The sequence below is a fragment of the Galeopterus variegatus genome, unplaced genomic scaffold (genome assembly GCF_000696425.1).
Source record: "Galeopterus variegatus unplaced genomic scaffold, G_variegatus-3.0.2 Scaffold1438, whole genome shotgun sequence".
In the NCBI taxonomy this organism is placed as follows: domain Eukaryota; kingdom Metazoa; phylum Chordata; class Mammalia; order Dermoptera; family Cynocephalidae; genus Galeopterus; species Galeopterus variegatus.
In genome coordinates, this window is record NW_007727549.1 from 162,834 (window position 1) to 185,077 (window position 22,244).

Genomic DNA, 22,244 nt, shown 5'->3' on the forward strand with positions numbered 1-22,244 from the left:
ACGGTACAGCAGAGGCGGGATATGGCGGGGCGCAGCGGGAACGAGCCCCGTACTGGGACGGGGACGTGGGGGGGGGTGGTCCGACACTGAGGCTAGGAGAGGAGTGCAAGGGGGACTGGGGGCTGGGGGTGAGGGAAGGGGAAGCTGTCGAGGCCGGAAGGCGGCAACAGGGCTGGCAATCGAAAGGACGGCCACTGGAAATGCGGCGGGGGGAGGGTCGGGTACCGGGCGGAGAGCGAGAGAGGCATGAGCCCGCAGGACGCGGGAAGAGCTCAGGCAGTGGGTGGTGCCCTTGCAGTCGGCGCTCTTGTATCCTAGTTGCTCTGCCGGTCTCAAGCTGTTCATCGGGGTCTGTGCGTCTCTGACTGCCCTTCTGGATCTCTTTCTCTGCCTGTCTATATCTCAGTCTGTCTCTGTGTGCCTGTCTGTATCTCTCTTTGTCCCATCTCTCTTTCGCTGCGTTACAGTCGTTGTCTACGCCTGTCTCTTAAGTTCTTCTGCCTTCCTGTATCTGTCTCCATGCTTGGCCTATGTGCCACTCGGTCTCCTCGGTCTGTCTCTTCTAGGAGGGGTCTTAGTAACTGGGCCGACGCCGCGCGCACCAGGGTGCACGCCCCCAGCCCCACCCCAGCCCCTCTGCTGGCGCAGAAATCCGGGTTCAAAGCGCCCGCCGCGCCTTGCGGTTCCCCTGGCCCTGGAGGCCAGCGCTGCGCTTGCAGTGTAGCAGGACGAATGGCGGCGTCGCGGGGGGCGCCCTGGCTGCGGATGACGCGGGGAAGCCCGGAGCGCCTGAGGACGCTGCGCCCGCCGATTCGTCCCGAGGGAATGAGGGATCGACGGAGAGCGCCCCCAGCCCTCTTTGCGGGGGACCACTGGAGAGTTCTCGCTGCACGGATGGGAACACCCTCTCTGTCCCCTTTCCGCCCGACACCCCGCCCCTCACCACCCCCAGCCCTGGCCGTCAGCTGCGGCGTCACCTGTTAGCTAGCGCAATCACTGGCACCGGGGGGAGGTGGTGTCTCATATTCGGCCACAATGACTACAGCGCTCATAAGGGTAATAATCACTCTATCAGTCTACACCTCAGGCAGAGGCTCTTTCCTCCCTTACTCTGGCCAAATCACACAGCTAGTGAGGCCTCCTGGTGTAGGAGCTCCTTCCTCCAACACCTCATCAAGTGTTAGTCCCAGGGACACAGAGGCATATGCAGTGGTGGCTGCCTATGGGAACTGGATGGGGGGGGGAGGCGGGGCCATGCTAGGGGATGCCTCCGTGACAGCCTCACTCAAGGCCCCAGGCCTGGGGTCCCATCCCTATCAAGTCTTCCTGTGCTCTATCCTAGTCTCTGGGATGAGGGTCTTGAGGTCCTTGGCTGGAAGTGAAGGCCAACCTGGAATGAGAGGAGCCCTGACACCTGGAAGGACAAGAGAGGCAGGAGCTCAGGGTCACTAGGAGAGAGTCCGGAAAATTCCATCCCCACTGGAAGTTGTCCAGCAATGGGTTCCAATCCTGACCGTGCCACTTTATAGGTGATCTTGAACTGAAGGCCCTATAAGTATGGTTTTTAAAATTAATTCATTTGTACTTGTTTTATTAAACCTTTGATGTACTGTATATCCTTTGTCTTTACCCCATGTGTTTGCATAATATGCATGCCTCTCTGCACACCTTGTTCTAGTCTGAAGCATAGAGATAATAGAACCTGCTTATTAAGGACAGTTTTGCAGATGAAATGAAATTGTCCTGAGGTGAATGCGTTGTCTCAGGAGGTAATGAGCCACCCTCACCTAAAATGCTAAAGAAGGGGCCATGAAGGTCCTTGCCAAGGATGAGATGAGAGTACTACATGGGGAATTGAAACAATTCTCTTCTTAGTGCCCAGAATGAGGGATATTGGAGGAGTAACAATTTAACCTGGAATTTATTTGATTAGCTCCTTCTTAAATAATCATTCCTGCCTATGCTGTGCATGCTGGGTCATGGTTAAAGCAAAAGACCTGAGTACAAAATTGTGAAGATATTGCAATATATAAACTTCAGTTATGTTGTAAAAATGTGGGGGGGAGTTCTTTAAATTCTGATCCTCTATTTAAAATCTGATGTTCTGCATCCCTGCCCATGAGAGGAAAATTCATTTTCACAACTAAAACATAATAAAGTTTGTATGGAGTTGTGTGACAGTGCATTGAGTTTCTCAATTGAAAGTCCCTCAAAAACTAGTGTACTTGCTCCATATATTCTAAACAGAATAGTATGCCTTTTGGCAATTGAATATTAATGACATTTTTATTCAGGTGTAAACTGTAGACCTGTGTAGTGGGATGAATAGAGAACACCTCACCCACCCCAATTCTTGTCCACTTGTAACCTTAGAATGTGGCCTTATTTGAAAATAGGGTCTTTGCAGATACAATTATTTAAATTAAGATGAGGCCATACTGGATTAGGGTAGGCCCTAACTCCAGTCACTTTATAAGAAGAGGACAGACTCACAGAGACACATACACACAGAAAAGAAGGCCACATGAAGGAAGCAGAGATAGAAATGATAGAGCTACAAGCAAGGAAACTCAAGAGTTTCCAGGAGCCACCAAAAGCTGGAAGAGGCAAGGAAGGATTCTTCCCTAGAAACCTTCTGAGGGATCAAGGCCCTGCCGACACCTTGATTTTGAACCTCTAGTTTTTAGAACTGTGAGAGAATAAGTTTCTGTTGCTTTAAGCCATCCAATTTGTGGTACTTTGTTACTGCAGCTCTAAGAAGCAAATGCAAGCAGTTACAAATATTTTGGGGGTAATCTTTTTACTATCATCTCTCATGACTATGTTTCTCCTCTTTTAAACTCCGTCTGGGGGCCCTTTGCTCCTACCCTGTCCATTTGAAGGAAGCCCACACTGTGAGGGTATTTCCAGGATTCATCCTATTTAAAAGAAGCTGAAAAATTACAAAAAAAAAAAAAAAAGAATGAGGTAGATATGTGTGAACAGGCATGGTAAGATCTCCAAGACTTGCCAAAATGTCACCATATAACAAGTGTAGAGTATAATTTCATATATGTGCAAAAAGTATACATACACACACACATATACACACACTATATATATACATACATATAGTGCGTTTAGGTATGCAAATATATGTAAAAGAAAGATCTGGAAGGATCCATACCAAACTGCTAATAATGGTTATCTTTGAGGATGGCCCTGGGATCCCAGCAGAATGAATTTCATCTTTTATTCTATATACTTCTGGAGTATATTACATTTGCAATAAAAAGGTTTTAATGATTCTTTTTAAAAGGTTTAAAGCCAACGAGATAGTCCATTTACCAAACATCATGCTCTTGCTCCAGACAATTCATTTGACTTTGAAATGAGAATAGTGTAGTGGTTAAGAGCGTGGAGTTTAGATTCAAGTCAAGGCTCTGTCTTGTACTTGCTGTGTGACTTTGGGCAAGTTGTTAAACTTCCCTGTGTCTTAGGTTCCTCATCTGTAAAATAGGAACAATGATACTGGTAGAATTTCTCTTATTGGGTCAATGCAAGGATTAAGTAAGTTAACATATATAAAATGCTTAGGTAAATGTTGGACTACAGAAATGTTAGCTATTATGCTGTATTATACAGAAACAAATACAGAAGAAATTAAAAGTAACGTCATCATCAGATACATTAATACTAACATTTTGTCACCTACCCTTCCAATCTTTTTGTAACCTGTACTTTTATACTTTTTACTTCACAAAAATGAGATTCTGTTGCAGACCGGCTGCTCACTGGCTGAGCGAGGTGCGGGAGCAACACTGAGGGTTGCGATCCCGTGGCCGGTCCCGGTCCGGTACGGGCGCGACACTGAGGGTTGCGATCCGTTGCCGGTCACGAAAAAAAAAAAAAAAAGACAAAAAGGAAAAAAAAATGAGATTTTGTAACCCTTTTTCTCCTCCACTTAAATCCATAGGGAGAACCTTTCCTCCTAGCATTAATTCTTCTTTTCTGTCATTTGTAAATATTACATAGTATCCCATTTTGTGAGTGTTTGATTTATCAAGTCCTCTACTCTTGGACTCCCCCCTTAGTTTTTTGGGTTTTGTTTTGTATTATAAATAGTGCTGTAATAAACAAATGTTGTAGGGAAAAAAATGGCCACAATATTTTGTAGTTCCTCCAATCAAGAAGTAGAGCCTATTTCTCCATCCCTGAATCTAGTTTGACCATGTGGCTTAAAGCCCAATGGGAATAGTAGCAGATGTGATGCAAGCAGAGGCTTAAAAAATGTTTTCGTAGTGGAGCTTGCCCCCTTTTTTGTTGCTGAGAATCCTAAGACCACTATATGAAGAAGCCTGGGCTAGCCTACTAGAAGATGAGAGACTACAAAGAGATAGAGTTCAGACATCCTAACTGAAGCCCAAGCATGTAAATGAGGCCTTTCGAGGCCATCCTAGACCATCCAGCTCCTGCTGAGCTGGCTCCATGCTGAAGAACCACCCAATCAAACCATAGAACATGAGAAATAATAAACGTTTGTTATTATGATTATTTTGGGTGGACAGCTGGCTGGTATGAGGATCCAAATCCTTGACCTTGGTGTTATCAGCACCATGCTCTAACTTACTAAGCTAACTAGCCAGCCCTTCTTTTGTTATTTTAATCCACTGTGTTTGGAGTGGTTTGTTATGCAGCAAAAGCCAACTGATACAAATGTCCTGTGGATAATGATTTTCTGAAACAAATTCCTAGAATTAGACTTTCTGGGTCAAAGAGTGTGCACACTTTTGCATGTTTTGATTCCTATTGCCAAAAGGTCATATCAATTTATAAGCCACCAGCAATATATGACAGTGCTCATATTTCCCGTATTTCTCAATACTGGACATTGTTGTTTCTTGTTATCCTCATGACTACATTGTGTTTGTAAATTTAACACAATTGTCCGTTTCCTCTCAATTTACAATCAACACAGGGAAAGAAAGACCAGAAAAAGTTTACCTATGTAGGAAAGAAAGAGAAGAGACAAAAAAATAAAATGAGAATAAGAGGAAAACAGAGTCAAAGGTGATAAACACAAAGGAAAGAAAATAGAACTATAGAATAGAATATCCTAGGGCCGGCCTGTGGCTCACTCAGGAGAGTGGTGCTGATAACACCAAGGCCATGGGTTCAGATCCCTATATACAGGGATGGCCTGTTAGCTCACTTGGGTGAGCGTGGTGCTGACAACACCAAGTCAAGGGTTAAGATCCCCTTACTGGTCATCTTTAAAAAAAAAAAAAGAAAAGAGTATCCTGCAAACCTCCTATACAGAGGGTACCTAACATGTAGTCAGGAATAGTGATGAGCCTAATAAATGATTTTGGTCATGAAATAGGCATGAAAAGAAAATGTCCATCTAGGCCAAACCTAGTGAATTCAAGAACACTGTAAAAATAGCTACCAGGCTCTTTCATAGGTGGTCGCATTTAATTCTCACAGCACCTCTCTGAGCTAGGGATGATTGTTCCCATTTTATAGATGAGAAAAATTAAGGGTAAAGATAAAAATCATACAGCTGATAAAGAATTGAGCCCAAATTTTAGTCCAGGTCTGCATGACTTGAAAACTGATGTGGTACAGGCCAGCCAAGAAACCAAACAAATGAAAACTGAGGTGTTTTCACTTACTCTTCTAGAGGAGATTAGCAAAATACTAGCCACTAATGTTGGGAGAAAGTACAACTTCATTTTGACTCATATTGCTAAACTGTTCTCCAGAAAGGAGCCAGACTCCCTGGGTGTGAATCCCAGCTTTGCCGTTTACTAGCTGTGTGGCTCTGAGCCTTTCTATGCCTCAGTTTTCTCATCTGTAGAATGGCTTCATAGGTGTCATGAGGGTAAATGAGTATATAGATGTAAAGCATCTAAAACAGTGGCTGGCACATAGTGAAGTGCTGCATAAGCTTGCTATTTCCACTGTGGTGTTGCAGTGGCCATGGGACTATTTCTAATGATCTTGCTGCCAGGAGGTCATTATGCAGTAGCTTTGGTTACACTCATATGGCCATCCTACCCTGCTGCCATATTTTCTTTCATCCAGTCTCATGGGGAAAGGGGAAAAAGGTGAGTGCTCTGATGTCACATTGTCATCAAAGTGAACATGAACAACTCCAGAGACTTGTCCCAAGTAGATTTCCCAAGGCCTTGATATTGCAGCCTCCAGTATGGCTGGATGTGAAAGCTCCTTGTTCAGAGAACCCCTGACTAACCTAGAACCCATCTGCCTGCTCTACCATGTGGGAAATAGTACAGGCCACCTCCAGCCTTACAATTCTCATTTCTACCTATAGCATGTGAATGATAATAATAATTCAAATGAAATAATAAATATAATAATAATAATAATAATAATAATAGTAATAATAATAATAATAAAACACTGAGTGCCCATTATGTGCTAGGCACAGTCCTAAGCACTTTACAAGTACTGTTTCATTTAATTCTCACAACTGCTCTTTGAAGTAGGTCCTATTCTTATTTTATTCTACAAATGAAGAAACTGAGTCTGAATCCAGAATCTTTCACCCTAACTGTGACACTGTAATGTCTCCTGTTTGAGAACATTCAATTTTGGGGTGGAAAATGCCAAAGAAAGCAATCCAACACTTTTCAGCCTCATCCATCCATCATCCACTCTATCTCAGCCACAGGAACATTCCAGTTAGAACCACTTGCAGCGAGATGTCTGAGAACAGAGGTGGGGGTTGGGAAATGGATTATGTATTTGCCACCACCCCAAGCCTTCTCAGGTCAAATTCTTGTACACTCTTGGTGGGGGGAGATGTGGGGCGGGAGAGATGAGGTACTCTCTCTTCTTTTTCTGTTTGTAAAAACCACTAGGCACTCTTCAGTGCAGCAGACTGCACCAACACCGGGCCAGATTAAGGAATGAAAATATGGAAGGCAGATGGCAGATGCATGTATGCTACACTATTGCCGTTCAGTTAAGTATTGCTTGGTTCCCCCCCCCCCCCCGTAAACCTCCCGAATAAAATGGTTTGCTTTCCTCAAGATGGAAGTGTTAGCACGTCTTTTCTTTAAATATCTGTGAATGGCTGTTTTTTTCCCTGCCAATTTGTCACCATCTGTAACCCTCCCTTTATGAGATGATCTGATGACAGCAATTATCTTGGAGAGTAAAAGTGCAGTCTTGAAGCAACATGTAAAAGTGGAGTCAGTGTGGGCTGTGTGTGTAGTGTACGCTGCCCTGTTCTTCGTGTGTGAACGACAGAGCACTTTGTGGGTTGTCTCTGGGTTTGTCGTGCACGCATACGTTGTGTATGTTTGCAGTGCGTATACCTTCTGTGAGTGTCTTAGGGGTGTGTGTGTGTGTGTGTGTGTCCATATGCCTGCCTGTGTACTTGGGGTCTGTGTGCTCTCTGTGCAGATGTTGTGTGGACACCCTGTGTGTGGGTGAACTGCGTGCGTGCTCTGTATGTGCTGAGAAGAGCGGCCGTGCGGACTACTGGGGGAGGATGTTCCTCAGGAGGGCATCATTTGTCTAAGGTATTTAAAGGGGGTGGAGAAGGCCTGAAATTTGGGGAACTGGGCCAAGCAGTATTATAGGGGTTGGGGCCTGGGTCCAAGGAAAGTAAACTACGGGTGGAGCGTGCTGCCGAGATCTGGGGCTGACCAGGAAGAAGTGGCGGAGAGCCGCGGGCGCGCTCCTCCCCTCCCCCACGCGCCGGGAGCCCTAAGACGACACCCGGCCGGACTCTACCATGAGCGTCGCGCTGCAGGAGCTGGGCAGCGGCGGCAACGTGAGTGCGGGCTGTGGACTCGGGGGAGAGGACCCGGGTGGGGGAGGACGAGGCGGAGGGACGGGCGGCGTCGCGGAGATGGGGGTGGGGGATGGGGACGGCGTCAGAGGGTCCCCAGGCCGGCACAGCTGGGCAGGCCGGAGAGTGACCCCCGGGCGAGGGGCACTGGGGCGGAGCCGTGGGCAAACAGCCCTCTCTGCCTGACCTCGGTTGGCGCCCCCGACTGTCTGGCAGATGGTGGAGTACAAACGGGCCACGCTTCAGGACGAAGACGCACCCGAGACCCCCGTAGAGGGCGGGGCCTCCCAGGACGCAGTGGAGGTGGGCAAGGGGGTTCCCCCTTTCTCACCAGGCCCAAGCCCTGGCATGACGCCTGGCACGACGCCTGGCACGACGCCTGGCACACCCAGGAGCTCTGGGCTGTTCTGGAGGGTCACCTGCCCCCACCTCCGTTACATCTCTGGCCTCTGCGCTGGGACTATGGTGAGGTGATTCTAAGCCATGACGTTGCACAAAGCAGGCTCAGGGCTCAACTCGGCCTGCCTCATTGCCCCTGGGCCCAAAGTTAACCCTATTAGCGTTTTTTGCTCCATGGCAATGGAAACTGCCTGTGCCTTCACCCTCTGGTGATCTTGGGTCCCCACTCTGCAGCTCAGTTGCCTTCCGTCCCCCTGTGTTCCCCAGGTGGGATTCCGGAAGAGGACAAGACAACTCTTAGGCTCACACACACGGCTGGAACTGGTCTTGGCAAGTGTTTCTCTACTGCTGGCTGCACTGCTTCTGGGCTGCCTTGTGGCCCTGGGGGTCCAGTACCACAGAGGTAGGTGGGGTCACACCTATTACCAGCCCTCACAGATGGGGGGGGGTGCGGTCTGGAGGCTGAAGGACCTCTAAGATTTTTCTCTGGTTGAGGCCAGCCTTCCACACAGAAAAGCCATTGGCTTTTCTTTTTCTTCCCAACCTTGCTGCTTTCGTGGCCCTTCCAAACAATTTGCTTCTCCCAGATTGACTGTCTCCTACCCTCTGGCCATGTCCACTGCCACAGACCCATCCCACAGCACCTGCCTCACAGAGGCCTGCATTCGAGTGGCTGGAAAAATCCTGGAGTCCCTGGACCGGGAGGTGAGCCCCTGTGAGGACTTTTACCAGTTCTCCTGCGGAGGCTGGATTCGGAGGAACGCCCTGCCAGATGGGCATTCTCGCTGGAACACCTTTAACAGCCTCTGGGACCAGAACCAGGCCATACTGAAGCTCCTGCTTGGTGAGTGGTGCTGTGAGGGAGTTGTTGTGCCAGGTACATGCCTTATGCTCACCACAGAGCCTGGCACTTAGTTGGTACTGCATAAATGTCCACAAATGAAGTAGATAGCTCTGTGAACACTCCTGAGGGAGGGGATGCAAAGAAAAGGGGCCCCTGAGAAGTGGAGATGGGTTTGAGGGGGGCAGACCTCTGAGTATAATGGAGCGGCTCCTCTCTGCACTCTGCCTGCAGCACTGTTGAGGTATGTTGGACATCAGGGGGCCTATAGTGCCTAGATATCTTTGAGGGTTTCCATGCATAGGGGAGAGGAAACCACGATTTGCTGTTTCAGACAGTCTTCCTGGGTCTACATTAGGAGGACTGCTCATTGAGAAGCCAAGGAGAAGAACCGAGAAAGGGCCAGGGACTCCCCCTCAGTGGTTAACCTAATTAATTACCACCTGGACCCTTGTTCTACCCCACAGAAAACACTACCTTCAACTCCAGCAGCGAAGCTGAGCGGAAGACGCAGCGCTTCTACCTGTCCTGCTTACAGGTGGAGCATATTGAGGAGTTGGGAGCCCAGCCACTGCGAGACCTCATTGACAAGGTAGGGCCACTGGGTTGGCTGCGGGCAGGGGGAGCAGGGGTGTCCCTGGGAGAAGATGTGGCCCAAGATAGCTTTGGGGGCTCCCTGTGCCATAGATTCCACTTATGGTCTCTACTCAGATCGGTGGTTGGAACATTACGGGGCCCTGGGACCAGGACAACTTCATGGACGTGCTGAAGGCAGTAGCAGGGACCTACAGGGCCACCCCATTCTTCACCGTCTACATCAGTGCCGACTCGAAGAGTTCCAACAGCAATGTTATCCAGGTGCAGGACTGGGGAAGGGTGGGGAAGGACTTCAGGTCCCATTGCTGAGTCTAGACGCCCCTCTCCTGTGACAGACAGGCTGGGCTGGCCTCCCTTGCACAGGAGTCCAGGTTCCTGGGGGCCTCACCTTCTTTCCTTGCCATTGCAGGTAGACCAGTCTGGGCTCTTTCTGCCCTCTCGAGATTATTACTTAAACAGAACTGCCAATGAGAAAGTAAGTAGCATCCTCAGAACCCCTGTCTCTACCCCTTGCTGAACTGGGCTGATCCTTGTTTACTTTTCCCTTTGCTCAGGGTCAGTATGGGGAAGGCGAGCCTATCCTGTCACCTAGTGAGCCAACTGCCCTCTCTTCTTTCGTTTCTGTTATTCTTCTAGGAAAACATTTTATAGGAACCTACTGTGTGCCAGGTGCAGTGGCGGAATCCTGAGATATAAGTTTCAGAGCCGTTGTCACAAGAAGCTTTCAATGTTGATGGATATATTGACCTAGATAGTTGAGAACAAGGCTCAGAAGAGGGTCTCTAGAACTCAGGAGAGACTCAGGTAGCCAGAGAAGGTTTCCTGAAGAGATTTGAGCCAGGCCCTGTAGAATATGTAGGAGCAGATGAGGACGTGCTAGGGAGAGGGAACAGTTTAAACAAAAGCATTGAAGAGGGAAAGGCTAAGTGTGTTTGGGCCATGGGAAGGGGTCCAGTTTGAGAAAATGTGGTGCTCAAAGCAGATGGCAGGCTGGGAGGGTGGGCAGGGACTAGGACCTTGAATGCCACACTCAGTAGCTTATTCTATAGCCCTCAGAGAGGCATTGCATGTTCCAGAGCAGGGAGGGAGTGACCCAGTGAGCAGTGTTGTGGGAAGCCAGTTTGGCTGGGGTGTGAGAAACCTGGAGATGGGTTAAGAGTCTCTGCAGTACTACAGACTCTGAGTCAATGGCCCAAATGGAGGACGTGGCAGAGGGAATGTTAGGAACGGGAGGTTGCAAGAGGTGCAATCAAGTAAGAATCATGAGTTGTTGGTGACTGTAGGTTAGAAGAGGGAAGTGGTAGGGATTGAGGTTGAGCTGTAAGCCCGAGTGATGGTGGAGCGAAGGGGCCCTTAGGGAATCAGGGGCCTCTGTAGGAAGAACCAGGTTAGGGTAGGTATATTGGGGAAGAGACAGTGTAATGTCACAGGAAAAGGAAAGAGTTTGGAGTCAGACCAGGGTTTCAATATCAACTCTGCTGTTTGGTGCAAGTGGGTTATTCTTTTTGAGGTTGTCTCCTTATCTGTAAAAGGGGGATCATAGCATCTACTTCATATGGTGTTTGGGGTGGGTGGGAGAGGTGCAAGCTTATGCTCCAGCATGTGGCCAACACTCAGGGTGCTCATTTTAGATGTGTGAGTTGGAGGGACCTGGGCACCTTCTATATGGAGAGGTCCTCAGGTAGCTGTGAAAGTTGTGTGGAGTGCTGGAGAGAAGACAAACCTGAAGAGAGCCATCGGCTTGAGGGGCATCTTCTTAGAGGCCTAGACAAAGGCTCAGGAGAGGTGAGAGAAAGGGGGAAGAATACAGACAGGAAAGAAGGAGATCCTTGTATTTTTAAGGGCAGTGAGAGAAGGAGGCAGCAAAGGAGACTGCTGTGGAATAGGATAACCAGGAGATTAATTTGTCCTTCTGTTATTCACTCACAGACGTTGTGCATTCCTTGGCCAGACCCTCCTCTAAGCATGTAGTGACTAAGACATAGCCACTGCCCTCTAAGTGGGGGAGAAGACAGGAAATACCTCATTACACAGCTGTCCTGTTTACAGTTGTTGGGACTGTTATAGAGGAGAAGCATGTGGTTCTGAAAGTGACTATAATCGGGAACCAGCCTAGTCCTAGGGTGAGGGAGGGGATTCTGCAAAGGGAACAGCTTCTGCAAAGGCTGTTAGTGCGAGGGAGTATTCTCTATTGACCATGTTCAGTGGAAGAGGGGAGGGGAGAGTAAACAGGTGTGTAGACTCATATTATTCATGAATATTGTGGGTCAAATTTAGGACTTATCCCAAAAGAAATGGAAAGGGAAACTTAAAAGTGCTGTGAGCAGATGTGTGATTTTGACATCACCTGAGTCATGGGAGGAAAGAATTTTGAGGATGCAAGAGAGAACCACATCGTCCAACACTTCGGAAAGGGCGAGGAGAAAGGCTTGGGTTTGGCTGTCAGTGTGTCACTGATTGCCTTGGGTGGGAAACCTCCTGTGCTGGGATCTAGGGGAAGCTGCAGCACAAAAGGTTAAGACAGGATAAAACTAGGAGGAAAGCAGGGTTCAGGAAAGCCTCAAAAGTAAGTCTTAAGCTAAAGGTAAAGAGGTAAGGAGAGAAAGGAGTAGAGTGAGATACTGGTGGAGCTAACCGTCCCCCTTAGGGGCTAGGGTGACTGGGATTGGAACTCAAACCTCTTCCTCTGATGCTGCCTGCAAGGAAAAGGAGAGGTGGGAAAAAGGAGAAATTCTGAAGTGTAGAGAGTGGTTATTGAGAGATCTAAAACTTCTCAGTAGAGTAGAAGAGATAATGGCCCTTGACAATTAAAGGAGTCCCACGTGTGGCTTCAGGCTGAGTGTGGAGTGGTCTCTGGGAAGAGGGCCATGGGGAGTTGGTGCTGAGCAGTGCTGAGGGTCTGTTTGCAGATTTTCATCCATTTACTCAGCAAATATTTATGGAGCACCTACTGTGTGGCAGAGTGTGCAAGAACCTGAGATTACAGTGGTGGTGGAAGCAAAGCCCCTGCCCTCTTGGAGCTTGAGTGCCAACAGGTGATGAGGCACATGAATTTGTGCTGGGCCCAGGTAGTGCTGGGCCCCTCAGGGCTGGGCCACGTTCTGACTCTGCCATCTGCTAGCTTGTGATATGACTCCCATCATGTCACCTTCCCAAACTTGTTCCCTCGTGTGTAAAATGAGACTAATATCCACTTTATGGAACTGCTGAGGAGGGTGGAGGGAAAATACATTATATATAAAGCCTCTAACAGAGAGTCTGGTACCTGTATGCCCAGATCACTAAATATTTCCTTTCTGTGCTTTTCTCTCCCTTGGAGACCAGAGGGGAGTGCTGAAAGCAGCAAGTGTGAGGCCTGGCAGGATGAAAGGTAGCAAATTCCCTGTGGGGTCCAATAAAGCCTCTAACAGAGAGTCTGGTACCTGTATGCCCAGATCACTAAATATTTCCTTTCTGTGCTTTTCTCTCCCTTGGAGACCAGAGGGGAGAGCTGAAAGCAGCAAGTGTGAGGCCTGGCAGGATGAAAGGTAGCAAATTCCCTGTGGGGTCCAGGCAGCTGTTCAGTGAAGATATGTGGCCACTGATGGGCTGGGACACTAGAAGGGCTTTAGGAAATGAGGCGAAGCAGTACGGAGCAGGTCCATCCACTGGACAAATATTTACAGAGCACCTATTTTGTACTAGGCCCTGTTCTAGGCCCTAGGGACACACTGGCGAATAAGCCACTGTAACTTGGAACAGTGCTCACCTGGAACTCGCCCTTTCCTTGGGGAAATAGATGACAAACAAGTGCACAAATTTAATAGGACATAGCTGACAGTGGTAAGCAGTATGTCAGAAATGAAACAGGGTCATCTACAAAGGCTTCCATTAGGAGGATCAAGCAGAGGAGATAGTGAGCCCAGGTGGTGGCCAGAACAGACAGATCCTCTCTGCCTTAGGCAGGACTTGTTGCTGGGCTATGAAGACTATTCGGGCCTTGACAGGTGCTCACTGCCTACCTGGATTACATGGAAGAGCTGGGGATGCTGTTGGGTGGACAGCCAACCTCCTCACGGGAGCAGATGCAGCAGGTGCTGGAGCTGGAGATACAACTGGCCAACATCACAGTGCCCCAGGACCAGCGGCGCGATGAGGAGAAGATCTATCACAAGATGAGCATCTCGGAGCTGCAGGTGGGGCAGGCAGGGACTAGAGATATCTGGGAGGGGCCAGCCTCTGGTACAGACCACCCAGATTCCCCTCATGCGATCTTCCTGAGGCAGCCAATCCTTGCTTTTCTGAGCTTCCTGACTGCATTGTTGCTATCCTGGAATGAAAAATGGTGTCCATTTTAGGCCATCTCTTGCTAGGCCATCCTTTGGTCCCTTTCTTCTTGCCTGGGGATGCATGAAGGGTTTGAGTTAAAAATTTATAACAACTTGTATGAAATGTCCATAAAACAATCACAATAGATATGGAAGTGTCTTCTGGAGGACCCTTACTCTGCCACGTATCAACACTTTAGGTGCTGGATTATGGAGAAGTTGGGGAAGGGGGCTTTCTGGAGGAGAGGCCAGGAATGTATGAGGGGTCAGGGGAGTGGTATTTTATCAGCTGTTAGGAAAATATTTGAATATCTGTGCCCTAGCTTAATATCACACATGATGGGTTTTCTTGTATAATAAGCAGTCAGGCTCCCAAACTGGGGGGTGCTCAGGCCTGGAAAAGGATTTATTGGAGGAAGGAGTCACCAAGCAGCCAGTAGCTGTTGCTATGGCAATGGGAAGGACTCCCAGGCTACAGCATGTCAGTGGGAGAGGGGTCTGCAGGAAGCCAGGTGGGCTGGCAGGGAGGCCTGAGATTTTTTTGCTTTCAGACTTTGGCGCCCTCCATCGACTGGCTTGAGTTCCTGTCTTTCTTGCTGTCACCATTGGAGTTGAGTGACTCTGAGCCTGTGGTGGTTTATGGGATGGATTATTTGCAGCAGGTGTCAGAGCTTATCAACCGCACGGAACCAAGGTGGGGGGAAGCCCAAGGTCCTGGGAGTGGGGTTCAGGGCTCTGTGAAAGTCTCGGCAGGGACTGGGCATAGTGCAGTGGCACAACTAGACAGAGCAGCATTTGATAAGGCTCTGGGCTGGCCAGTTAGCTCAGTTGGTTAGAATGCAGTCTTGTAACACCAAGGTCAAGAGTTCAGATCCCTGTACTGGCCAGCTTCCCCCCCCCAAAAGAGATAAGGCTCTGGACCTTCCAAACATCAAATCAGAATGTCTGCAGGCAACCAAGGTCAAGAGTTCAGATCCCTGTACTGGCCAGCTTCCCCCCCCCCCCAAAAGAGATAAGGCTCTGGACCTTCCAAACATCAAATCAGAATGTCTGCAGGCTCTTTCTCTATGCCAGGGTTTCAGGGTGCCCATTTGCAATCTTTATTTCCATGCCTTGCTCCAACTTGACTTCTATAGGCAGGTGTGTGGTCCCAGGGTAAAAGAGGCACTCTGGACAGCTTCCACATATGCCTCTCAGGACTCCTGATGCCTGCACATCCCTATGGGCTGGTTTTTGGGGGGAAAGGGTACCCTGTATGCCCCTTCCTTATTTTCTGGTCTGGATGCCAGCATCCTGAACAATTACCTGATCTGGAACCTTGTGCAGAAGACAACCTCAAGCCTGGACCAACGCTTTGAGTCTGCACAAGAGAAGCTGCTGGAAACCCTTTATGGCACCAAGAAGGTGGGCTCTCTGACTCTGCCCCTGCCTTCTGATCCAATCTAGCTAATGCTGCACACCTACAGTGTGTCAGGCACCATTTGCTGCATGGTGCACAGGTACATAGTATGGAGCATAAAATTTGGAATCAAGTTGGCTTGGGTTCCAATCCCAACTCCTTCATTTTTAGCTTATGGGACCTTGGGCATGTCATCCAGCCTCTCTGACTCTCCATTTCTGGGTCTGTGAAGTAGGAATAGTTTGCAAGGTTCTCACGAGGATTAACTGAGTTAATGCAAGTGAAGCACTTACCCAGTCTATGGTATATATAGGTACTGAGCTTTCATGATGTGGATGAAGAAGATGAATAAATGCTGTTTGTAGTTTCAAGGTGCACCATTAAGCCTGGGGTGGAGTGGACATATAAACAAATACATTATATTTGGGGGTGATAAGTGCACACATTAAGTGAAAGACCTTCATTGTGCTCTAGGACAGAGGTGGGGACAGCACATTCTACCTGGGGGAACGGTGGGGGAAGGCATCAGGAAAGGTTCTCTGAAGAGGTGTCATTTGAAGAATGAGTTCCTCAAGAAAGTAGGGGAAAAGGGCATCCCAGACAGGAGGAACAGCATGTGAACATTCTCAGAGGCCAGAAGAAGCCTGGTGGATGTGCACGTGCTTTGGTGTGAGCTTGAGAACAGGGCAACACAGAGGCTGAGTTCAGTGAGGGGGCATAGGGCAATCCATGAAGGGACCTGGATGTTGTGTTAGGAAGTCTGGCCTTGCTTCTTTCACTGATGGGGAACCATGGGAGTAACCATGTATTAGATAATCTTTATGGCGACTACATGGAAGATGGAGAAGAGTGGCAGGGGAGGGGATGAGAATGGAATCAGGTGTCTAGTTAAGAGGCAACTGCAGTTTTCAGGCAAGAGGTGATAGTGTCACAGGAGGGGAAGGGCAATGGGGTAGGCAGGAGAGATGGTGAAGAAGTAGAGTTGGTAGAAACTGGTGATAGACTGAATGTGGGGGTCAGGGAGATGGAAGAAGCTGGGATGACTCCCAGGTTTCTGGCATGAGTGGCCGACTGGATGTAAGACTGAGATGTGGAGTGGAGCAAAGAAACTTCTGGACTCCAATGGGTCACTTAGACACTTAAGAGGAGAGTGCTTAGAATAGAGGGAACAGCACATGTATTCCTCCTGAGGTTTTACTGCTGGGCTTGGCACACTTTGGGACATTGCCCTTCATTTTTCCTGGAGTCCAAGGGAGAGACGGCACCCCAGACCCAGGCCTCTGTTGTCCAGAGCTGAGAAGGGCTAGCCCCAGAGACAGAGAAAGGCCCTCAGACTGGCAGACAGAGCCATCTCTGGGGGCCTGGCTCTTTGTCCCTTGACAGTCCTGTATGCCGAGGTGGCAGACCTGCATCTCCAGCACAGATGACGCCCTTGGCTTTGCTCTGGGCTCCCTCTTTGTGAAGGCCACCTTTGACCGGCAAAGCAAGGAAATCGTGAGTCTCCAAGTTTCTCCAACACTATCCCCTTGTTTTATTTAAAACATATTGTTCATATATGTGTGTACACATAGGAAAAACAACTGGAAGAAAATTTATAAGCAAATCAACAGTGGTTGCTTTGGGCAGTGGGATTGAGGGATTTTTTTTTTAAAAAAACTTATGTGTTTTCCAAATTTTCTACAATGAATTTGTTGCCTATATAATAAGAAAAAATAATATTTATTTATTAGGAGATGATAATGGATGTGCTTAACATATTATCCACAAGGGTGTTTATGGCAGTGTTGTTTGTAGTATGGGGAAATGAAAACAGCTTGAATATCCAACCATAGGGTAAAGGAAAAATAAATTTTAATTAGGATGGATTATGGAGGCAGCCTTTAAACTGATGATTATCTTTAAGTGAAAAAGAGTAGGTTATAAAAAATATGTATATATATATATGTTATACAGCATAATTCCATATTTTATATGTATATCTGGGCAGGGAAAAACTCTAGAAGTAGATAACCAAAAGGTTAAAAGAAGTTATCTCTGAGTAATGGGATTATGAATGGTCTATTTTCTTCTTCAGTTATACAGCATAATTCCATATTTTATATGTATATCTGGGCAGGGAAAAACTCTAGAAGTAGATAATCAAAAGGTTAAAAGAAGTTATCTCTGAGTAATGGGATTATGAATGGTCTATTTTCTTCTTCAACTCTTCTCAATTTTCCAAATTTTCTATTAATGCCTTTCTTTCACAATCAGATAAAAATCAATGCACTATATTAAATTATAATTTTAATTTAATTAACTTATTGTCGATTTAAAAAAATTAATTAGAAAAAAGAAAACCACCCCTAGGGCCGGCCCGTGGCTCACTCGGTAGAGTGCGGTGCTGATAACACCAAGGCCATGGGTTCGGATCCCTATATAGGGATGGCCGGTTCGCTCACTGGCTGAGCGTGGTGCTGACACCAAGCCAAAGGTTGAGATCCCCTTACCGGTCATCTTTTAAAAAAAAAAAAAAAAGAAAAAAAAACCCACCCTTAATCCCAGTTCCTTCACAAATGGTGTTTCCAGATGCTCCACCCTATTTTATGAGAAAAAAACCACCCTTAATCCCAGTTCCTTCACAAATGGTGTTTCCAGATGCTCCACCCTATTTTATGAGTCCAGCCATTCCCACGTCTCCCCTGGAGGGACCAGGATGGGGCATAGGGTGGATGGGGAAGCAGGGATGAGTTAAGTACAGGAGGAGGCTGACTTGTGCCCTCAACCCACCCCCAGGCAGAGGGGATGATCAGCGAAATCCGGACTGCCTTCGAGGAGGCCCTGGGACAGCTGGTTTGGATGGATGAGAAGACGCGCCAGGCAGCCAAGGAGAAAGTGAGCCGTGGCTAGGGTTGGGGCGCCATCTTGAGGTGGGGATGGAAGATACAGTTTTGCTGGGAGTCTGGAGAGGGAAACCTTTAACCTGGTCTCTTCAGGCAGACGCTATCTATGATATGATTGGTTTCCCGGATTTCATCCTGGAGCCCAAAGAGCTGGATGATGTTTATGATGGGGTGAGTACCTGTGCTAACCAGTATTGGGCTTCAGCTCCATTGTGGGGGGACACTATTCCCTGGGCTCTGTAACTGGGACTCAAGCAGTGGTGGCAGGGAAAGAGGTGCATTGCATGTTGGCTCCTTTCAGAGGCAGATGCAGTCTAACAACAGTGCTTAAATTTTGGCTCTGTGCCAGGCTGTGGGCCACACAGCAGTAAAATATAGTGTTAACAAGCAGAGATTTGTAGTCAAACCTGAATCAAAGCCTGTTTCTATCCCTAACTGTGTAACCTTGGGCCAGATGTCTCCAGGCCTCAGTTTCTTCATCTGTAAAATGGGGTTCTACTAGTACCTACCTCATAGGGGGGTTGTGATAAGAAAAGAAGGCAGTGTGTGAAAAATACAACATCTGCAACATAGTGCTCTTTAAATATTGGCAATTATTACTTGATATTTTATAGTTGAGGAGACTGAGGCTTGGAGAGGTGCTAATTAGTAGTCAAGCTGGGACTATTATCTTCTCCAACATGTTCTCTTGTTTGCTTTCTACTTCCCACCATTCCCACAGTATGAAGTCTCTGAAGATTCTTTTTTCCAAAACATGTTGAATTTGTATAACTTCTCTGCTAAGGTGATGGCTGACCAGCTCCGTAAGCCTCCCAGCCGAGACCAGTGAGAATGGGGGGCCACAGACACTTGGGGCAGCAAAAGAGGTGGGGAAAGGTTTTGAGGGATGGGGGAAAGGGATGGCATGGCTCATCCCAGACCGGAAGTACAGGCCCTTGCAGAAGGTAGGATAGGACTGCTGGGCTGGGAGCGGTATCAGGAGAGTCAGGAGCCTCAGCCTCTCCCTCTTCCTCCCCCAGGTGGAGCATGACCCCCCAGACAGTGAATGCCTACTACCTTCCAACCAAGAACGAAATCGTCTTCCCTGCTGGCATCCTGCAGGCCCCCTTCTATGCCTGCAACCACCCAAAGTGTGTCTGAGACAGGAGGGCTGGGTGCCAGGGCCTGGGCCTGTGGGTGAGCTTGGAGCAGAGCTGGTAGTAGGTTCTGGAAGTGGCCTAACATGACCTCACTCAGCATTCCTCACCCACCAGGGCCCTGAACTTTGGTGGCATCGGCGTGGTAATGGGCCATGAGTTGACACATGCCTTTGATGACCAAGGTAGAGACCTGTGGAGTTGTCCCCTCTGGCCTAGAGTTCCCCATGGCTCCTGAAATCCCTTGGGATGTTGGGGCAGGCCCCGGGGGACCAGGGCTGGTGGGGGTGCTCTGGGTGAGTGCTGGTCTGGTGGCATGCAAGGGTGAGTTCTCCTCAGGGCGTGAGTATGACAAGGAGGGGAACCTGCGGCCCTGGTGGCAGAACGAGTCGCTGGCGGCCTTCCAGAACCACACGGCCTGCATGGAGGAGCAGTACAACCAGTACCAGGTCAATGGGGAGAGGCTCAACGGCCGCCAGACGCTGGGGGAGAACATCGCCGACAATGGGGGGCTCAAGGCTGCCTACAATGTGAGTGGCCTGGTCAGCCCTTCAGTGGCTGAGACCGAGCAGCTGGGGTGGAAGGATGTGGGTGGATGTGGGCAGGCCCTGATGGACTTGCCGCCCACTGTGCCCACCCAGGCATATGAAACATGGCTGAGAAAGCATGGGGAGGAGCAGCAGCTGCCAGCCGTGGGGCTCACCAACCACCAGCTCTTCTTTGTGGGATTTGCCCAGGTATTGCCCTCCTGGGAGGCCTGGAGGGCTCCATCCCATTCCCTCTGGAGTATGATATAAGAAGTCTGGGGTGTGCAGGAAAGGGGCTGGGAAATGGAGCAGAAGTTGGGGTGAGGAAGGTGGGCTGGGACAGCCTTGTCCCCAAGCCTCTAGGCAGCCTGGGGAGGCCTGAGGAGGGAGAACTCCTCAGTAGGAGTGTGCCCATCTCAAAGGGCAGATCTGCCCAGCTGGAGGGAGCAGGAAGGGGAGCAGTCGTTATCCTCACGATGCTCCTGTGAGGTAGGTATGAAGGAAGAGACTAAAGCTCAGGGGCACAAAGGGGCTTGTCCAGGGCTACCCAGGAATAAAGTAAGTGTGGAGTGAGGACTTGGGTGAGCTCTCCTCTAGGTACTTTGCACCACAGCAGGCAGCCTCTGGGACCTCTGCTTTTCCACCTCAACCATGTCCATGCTGGGCAACCGATGTCCAGGGCAGTTTTGGAAGGAATTCTTCAAGGAATTTGGGAGGGAAAGCACATTCTCTTCCCTTTTTGCTGATAGCAAAGTGGTTGGAACTGAGATGCTGGCTGAGCCCCCTGCAGTGTCCCTGAGGCCTCCTGAGCGGAGGGGCTGGGGCAGTGGTGGTCTGTGCCCCTGGGTTGGTTCTGCTATAGCCAAGTCTGTGGCTCGTTCTGCTCTAGACTCCACATGTCCCATGTCTGTCCTGGCCCGCAGGTGTGGTGCTCGGTCCGCACACCAGAGAGCTCTCACGAGGGGCTGGTGACCGATCCCCACAGCCCTGCTCGCTTCCGCGTGCTGGGCACTCTCTCCAACTCCCGTGACTTTCTGCGGCACTTCGGCTGCCCTGTTGGTTCCCCCATGAACCCAGGGCAGCTGTGTGAGGTGTGGTAGGCCTGGATCTGGGGAGAAATGGGTGACTGGTGCTGGGCCTGGGGCAGCTCTCTAGGCAAGGCTGTTTGCTCCCAAGGTTGGGAGAAAGCAAAAACAAGTTGGGCCCCTCCACACCACAGGCGACATGAGTCCCAGTCCCTACTCAACCACCACATCGTGCCTCTGCTTTGGGGATGCCCCTGCCTCCAGCAGAGCCCCCACCATTCACTGTGACATCCTTCCATGTTACCCTGCCTGGAGGAGGGTACAGTCCCCTCAGGAAGGAGTCTGCCTCTTCTGGCCCCAAGCTCACTCAGCTTGGTGGCCATGGGGCCCACTATGCCTGCCCCACTCTGACCACGCAGGGCCTGGGTGGTGTCCCTCCCCAGCTTCTCCCCGAGGTTCACCAAGTGCTCACTTGGGAGTGGCCTTGGCCCACTTTGGCCCCACACTCGGGGGCTGCCCCTACACCATGCTCCTTGTGCTGTGGCTCCCATTACTGTTGCTGACCCTCACAGACAGGCCAACTGGCTCAGCTCTTAGTGGAAGCCTGAGCGTCTTTAAAAGCCTTCCTGCTGCCCCCCTGTTTTCCTGGGCTGAGAGGGAAAGTGTGTGTATATAGGGGTGCTGGTTCCTGTGTCTTAAGACACAAATCTTAGTGGGTGACTGGTTTTCCCTGGAGCAAGCAGGAAAGCAGATAGAGGTGGGAGAAGGAAGGATAGAGTTTATTTTTACAGGGAAGAAGGTGGGGAGGGTGTGGTCTTGGCCCTGTAGGACTCTGTGCCAATAAATAGACACACATCAGTCAGCCTGTCTCTTCCTTCAGTCCTGTTTTCATTTATTCATTTACTCATTCCACCAGTATTTATTGAGCAACTACCATAGGCCAGGCACTCTTCGAGACACTGCTTTACTCACTCACCAGATACAGGGAACTAAGGTTTGGAGAGACAGAGAAAAAGAGGCAGGACGGAGGAATGGACTTAAGTTGAGTGTGGCCGGTCAGATTGCGTCCTCTGCTCACTGGTGGCCGTATCCTCATTGCTGGCTGTTCTGCAGCTGGAGGATTTGCTGCTCCCCTCCATTGTGCATGCAGCTGGGCCCAACACTGAGTCTGGGTAACTACTAAGCCAGGGTCAGCTTGGAAGATGAGTGGCCTTTGCCGTGCAGCAGAGGGAAGCCCTGACCAAAGTAGCATACCACTCCTGGAACTCAGAGCACTGGCCTCCACTTGTAGCTGAGAAGACAAACATTTCCTGTCACCTCAAAGGCT

The 22,244-nt window shown here is 49.2% G+C and overlaps 1 protein-coding gene across 4 annotated transcripts in view; it reads left to right on the forward strand.

The window, feature by feature from the left end:
* Positions 1-21,779, forward strand: part of ECE2 (endothelin converting enzyme 2) — a 31,553-nt gene extending 9,774 nt beyond the window's left edge. Inside the window, exons 1-19 of one of the 4 annotated variants that reach the window (XM_008577003.1) lie at positions 7,737-7,786; positions 8,021-8,269; positions 8,471-8,606; positions 8,832-9,047; positions 9,512-9,636; positions 9,756-9,902; positions 10,051-10,116; positions 13,628-13,816; positions 14,500-14,642; positions 15,238-15,352; positions 16,731-16,841; positions 18,123-18,221; positions 18,323-18,400; positions 18,951-19,054; positions 19,249-19,359; positions 19,483-19,550; positions 19,705-19,895; positions 20,007-20,102; positions 20,816-21,779. In XM_008577003.1, the coding sequence (XP_008575225.1) occupies positions 7,748-7,786; positions 8,021-8,269; positions 8,471-8,606; positions 8,832-9,047; positions 9,512-9,636; positions 9,756-9,902; positions 10,051-10,116; positions 13,628-13,816; positions 14,500-14,642; positions 15,238-15,352; positions 16,731-16,841; positions 18,123-18,221; positions 18,323-18,400; positions 18,951-19,054; positions 19,249-19,359; positions 19,483-19,550; positions 19,705-19,895; positions 20,007-20,102; positions 20,816-20,992 (2,460 nt within the window). In that variant the 5' untranslated portion in view covers positions 7,737-7,747 and the 3' untranslated portion in view covers positions 20,993-21,779. Of the gene's footprint in view, positions 1-6,866; positions 6,931-7,736; positions 7,787-8,020; positions 8,270-8,470; positions 8,607-8,790; positions 9,048-9,511; positions 9,637-9,755; positions 9,903-10,050; positions 10,117-13,627; positions 13,817-14,499; positions 14,643-15,237; positions 15,353-16,730; positions 16,842-18,122; positions 18,222-18,322; positions 18,401-18,950; positions 19,055-19,248; positions 19,360-19,482; positions 19,551-19,704; positions 19,896-20,006; positions 20,103-20,815 lie in introns of those variants that run through there. The other 3 variants (XM_008577007.1, XM_008577004.1, XR_550794.1) reach the window with 3 other exon arrangements.
* The last annotated feature ends 465 nt before the right edge of the window (positions 21,780-22,244 follow it).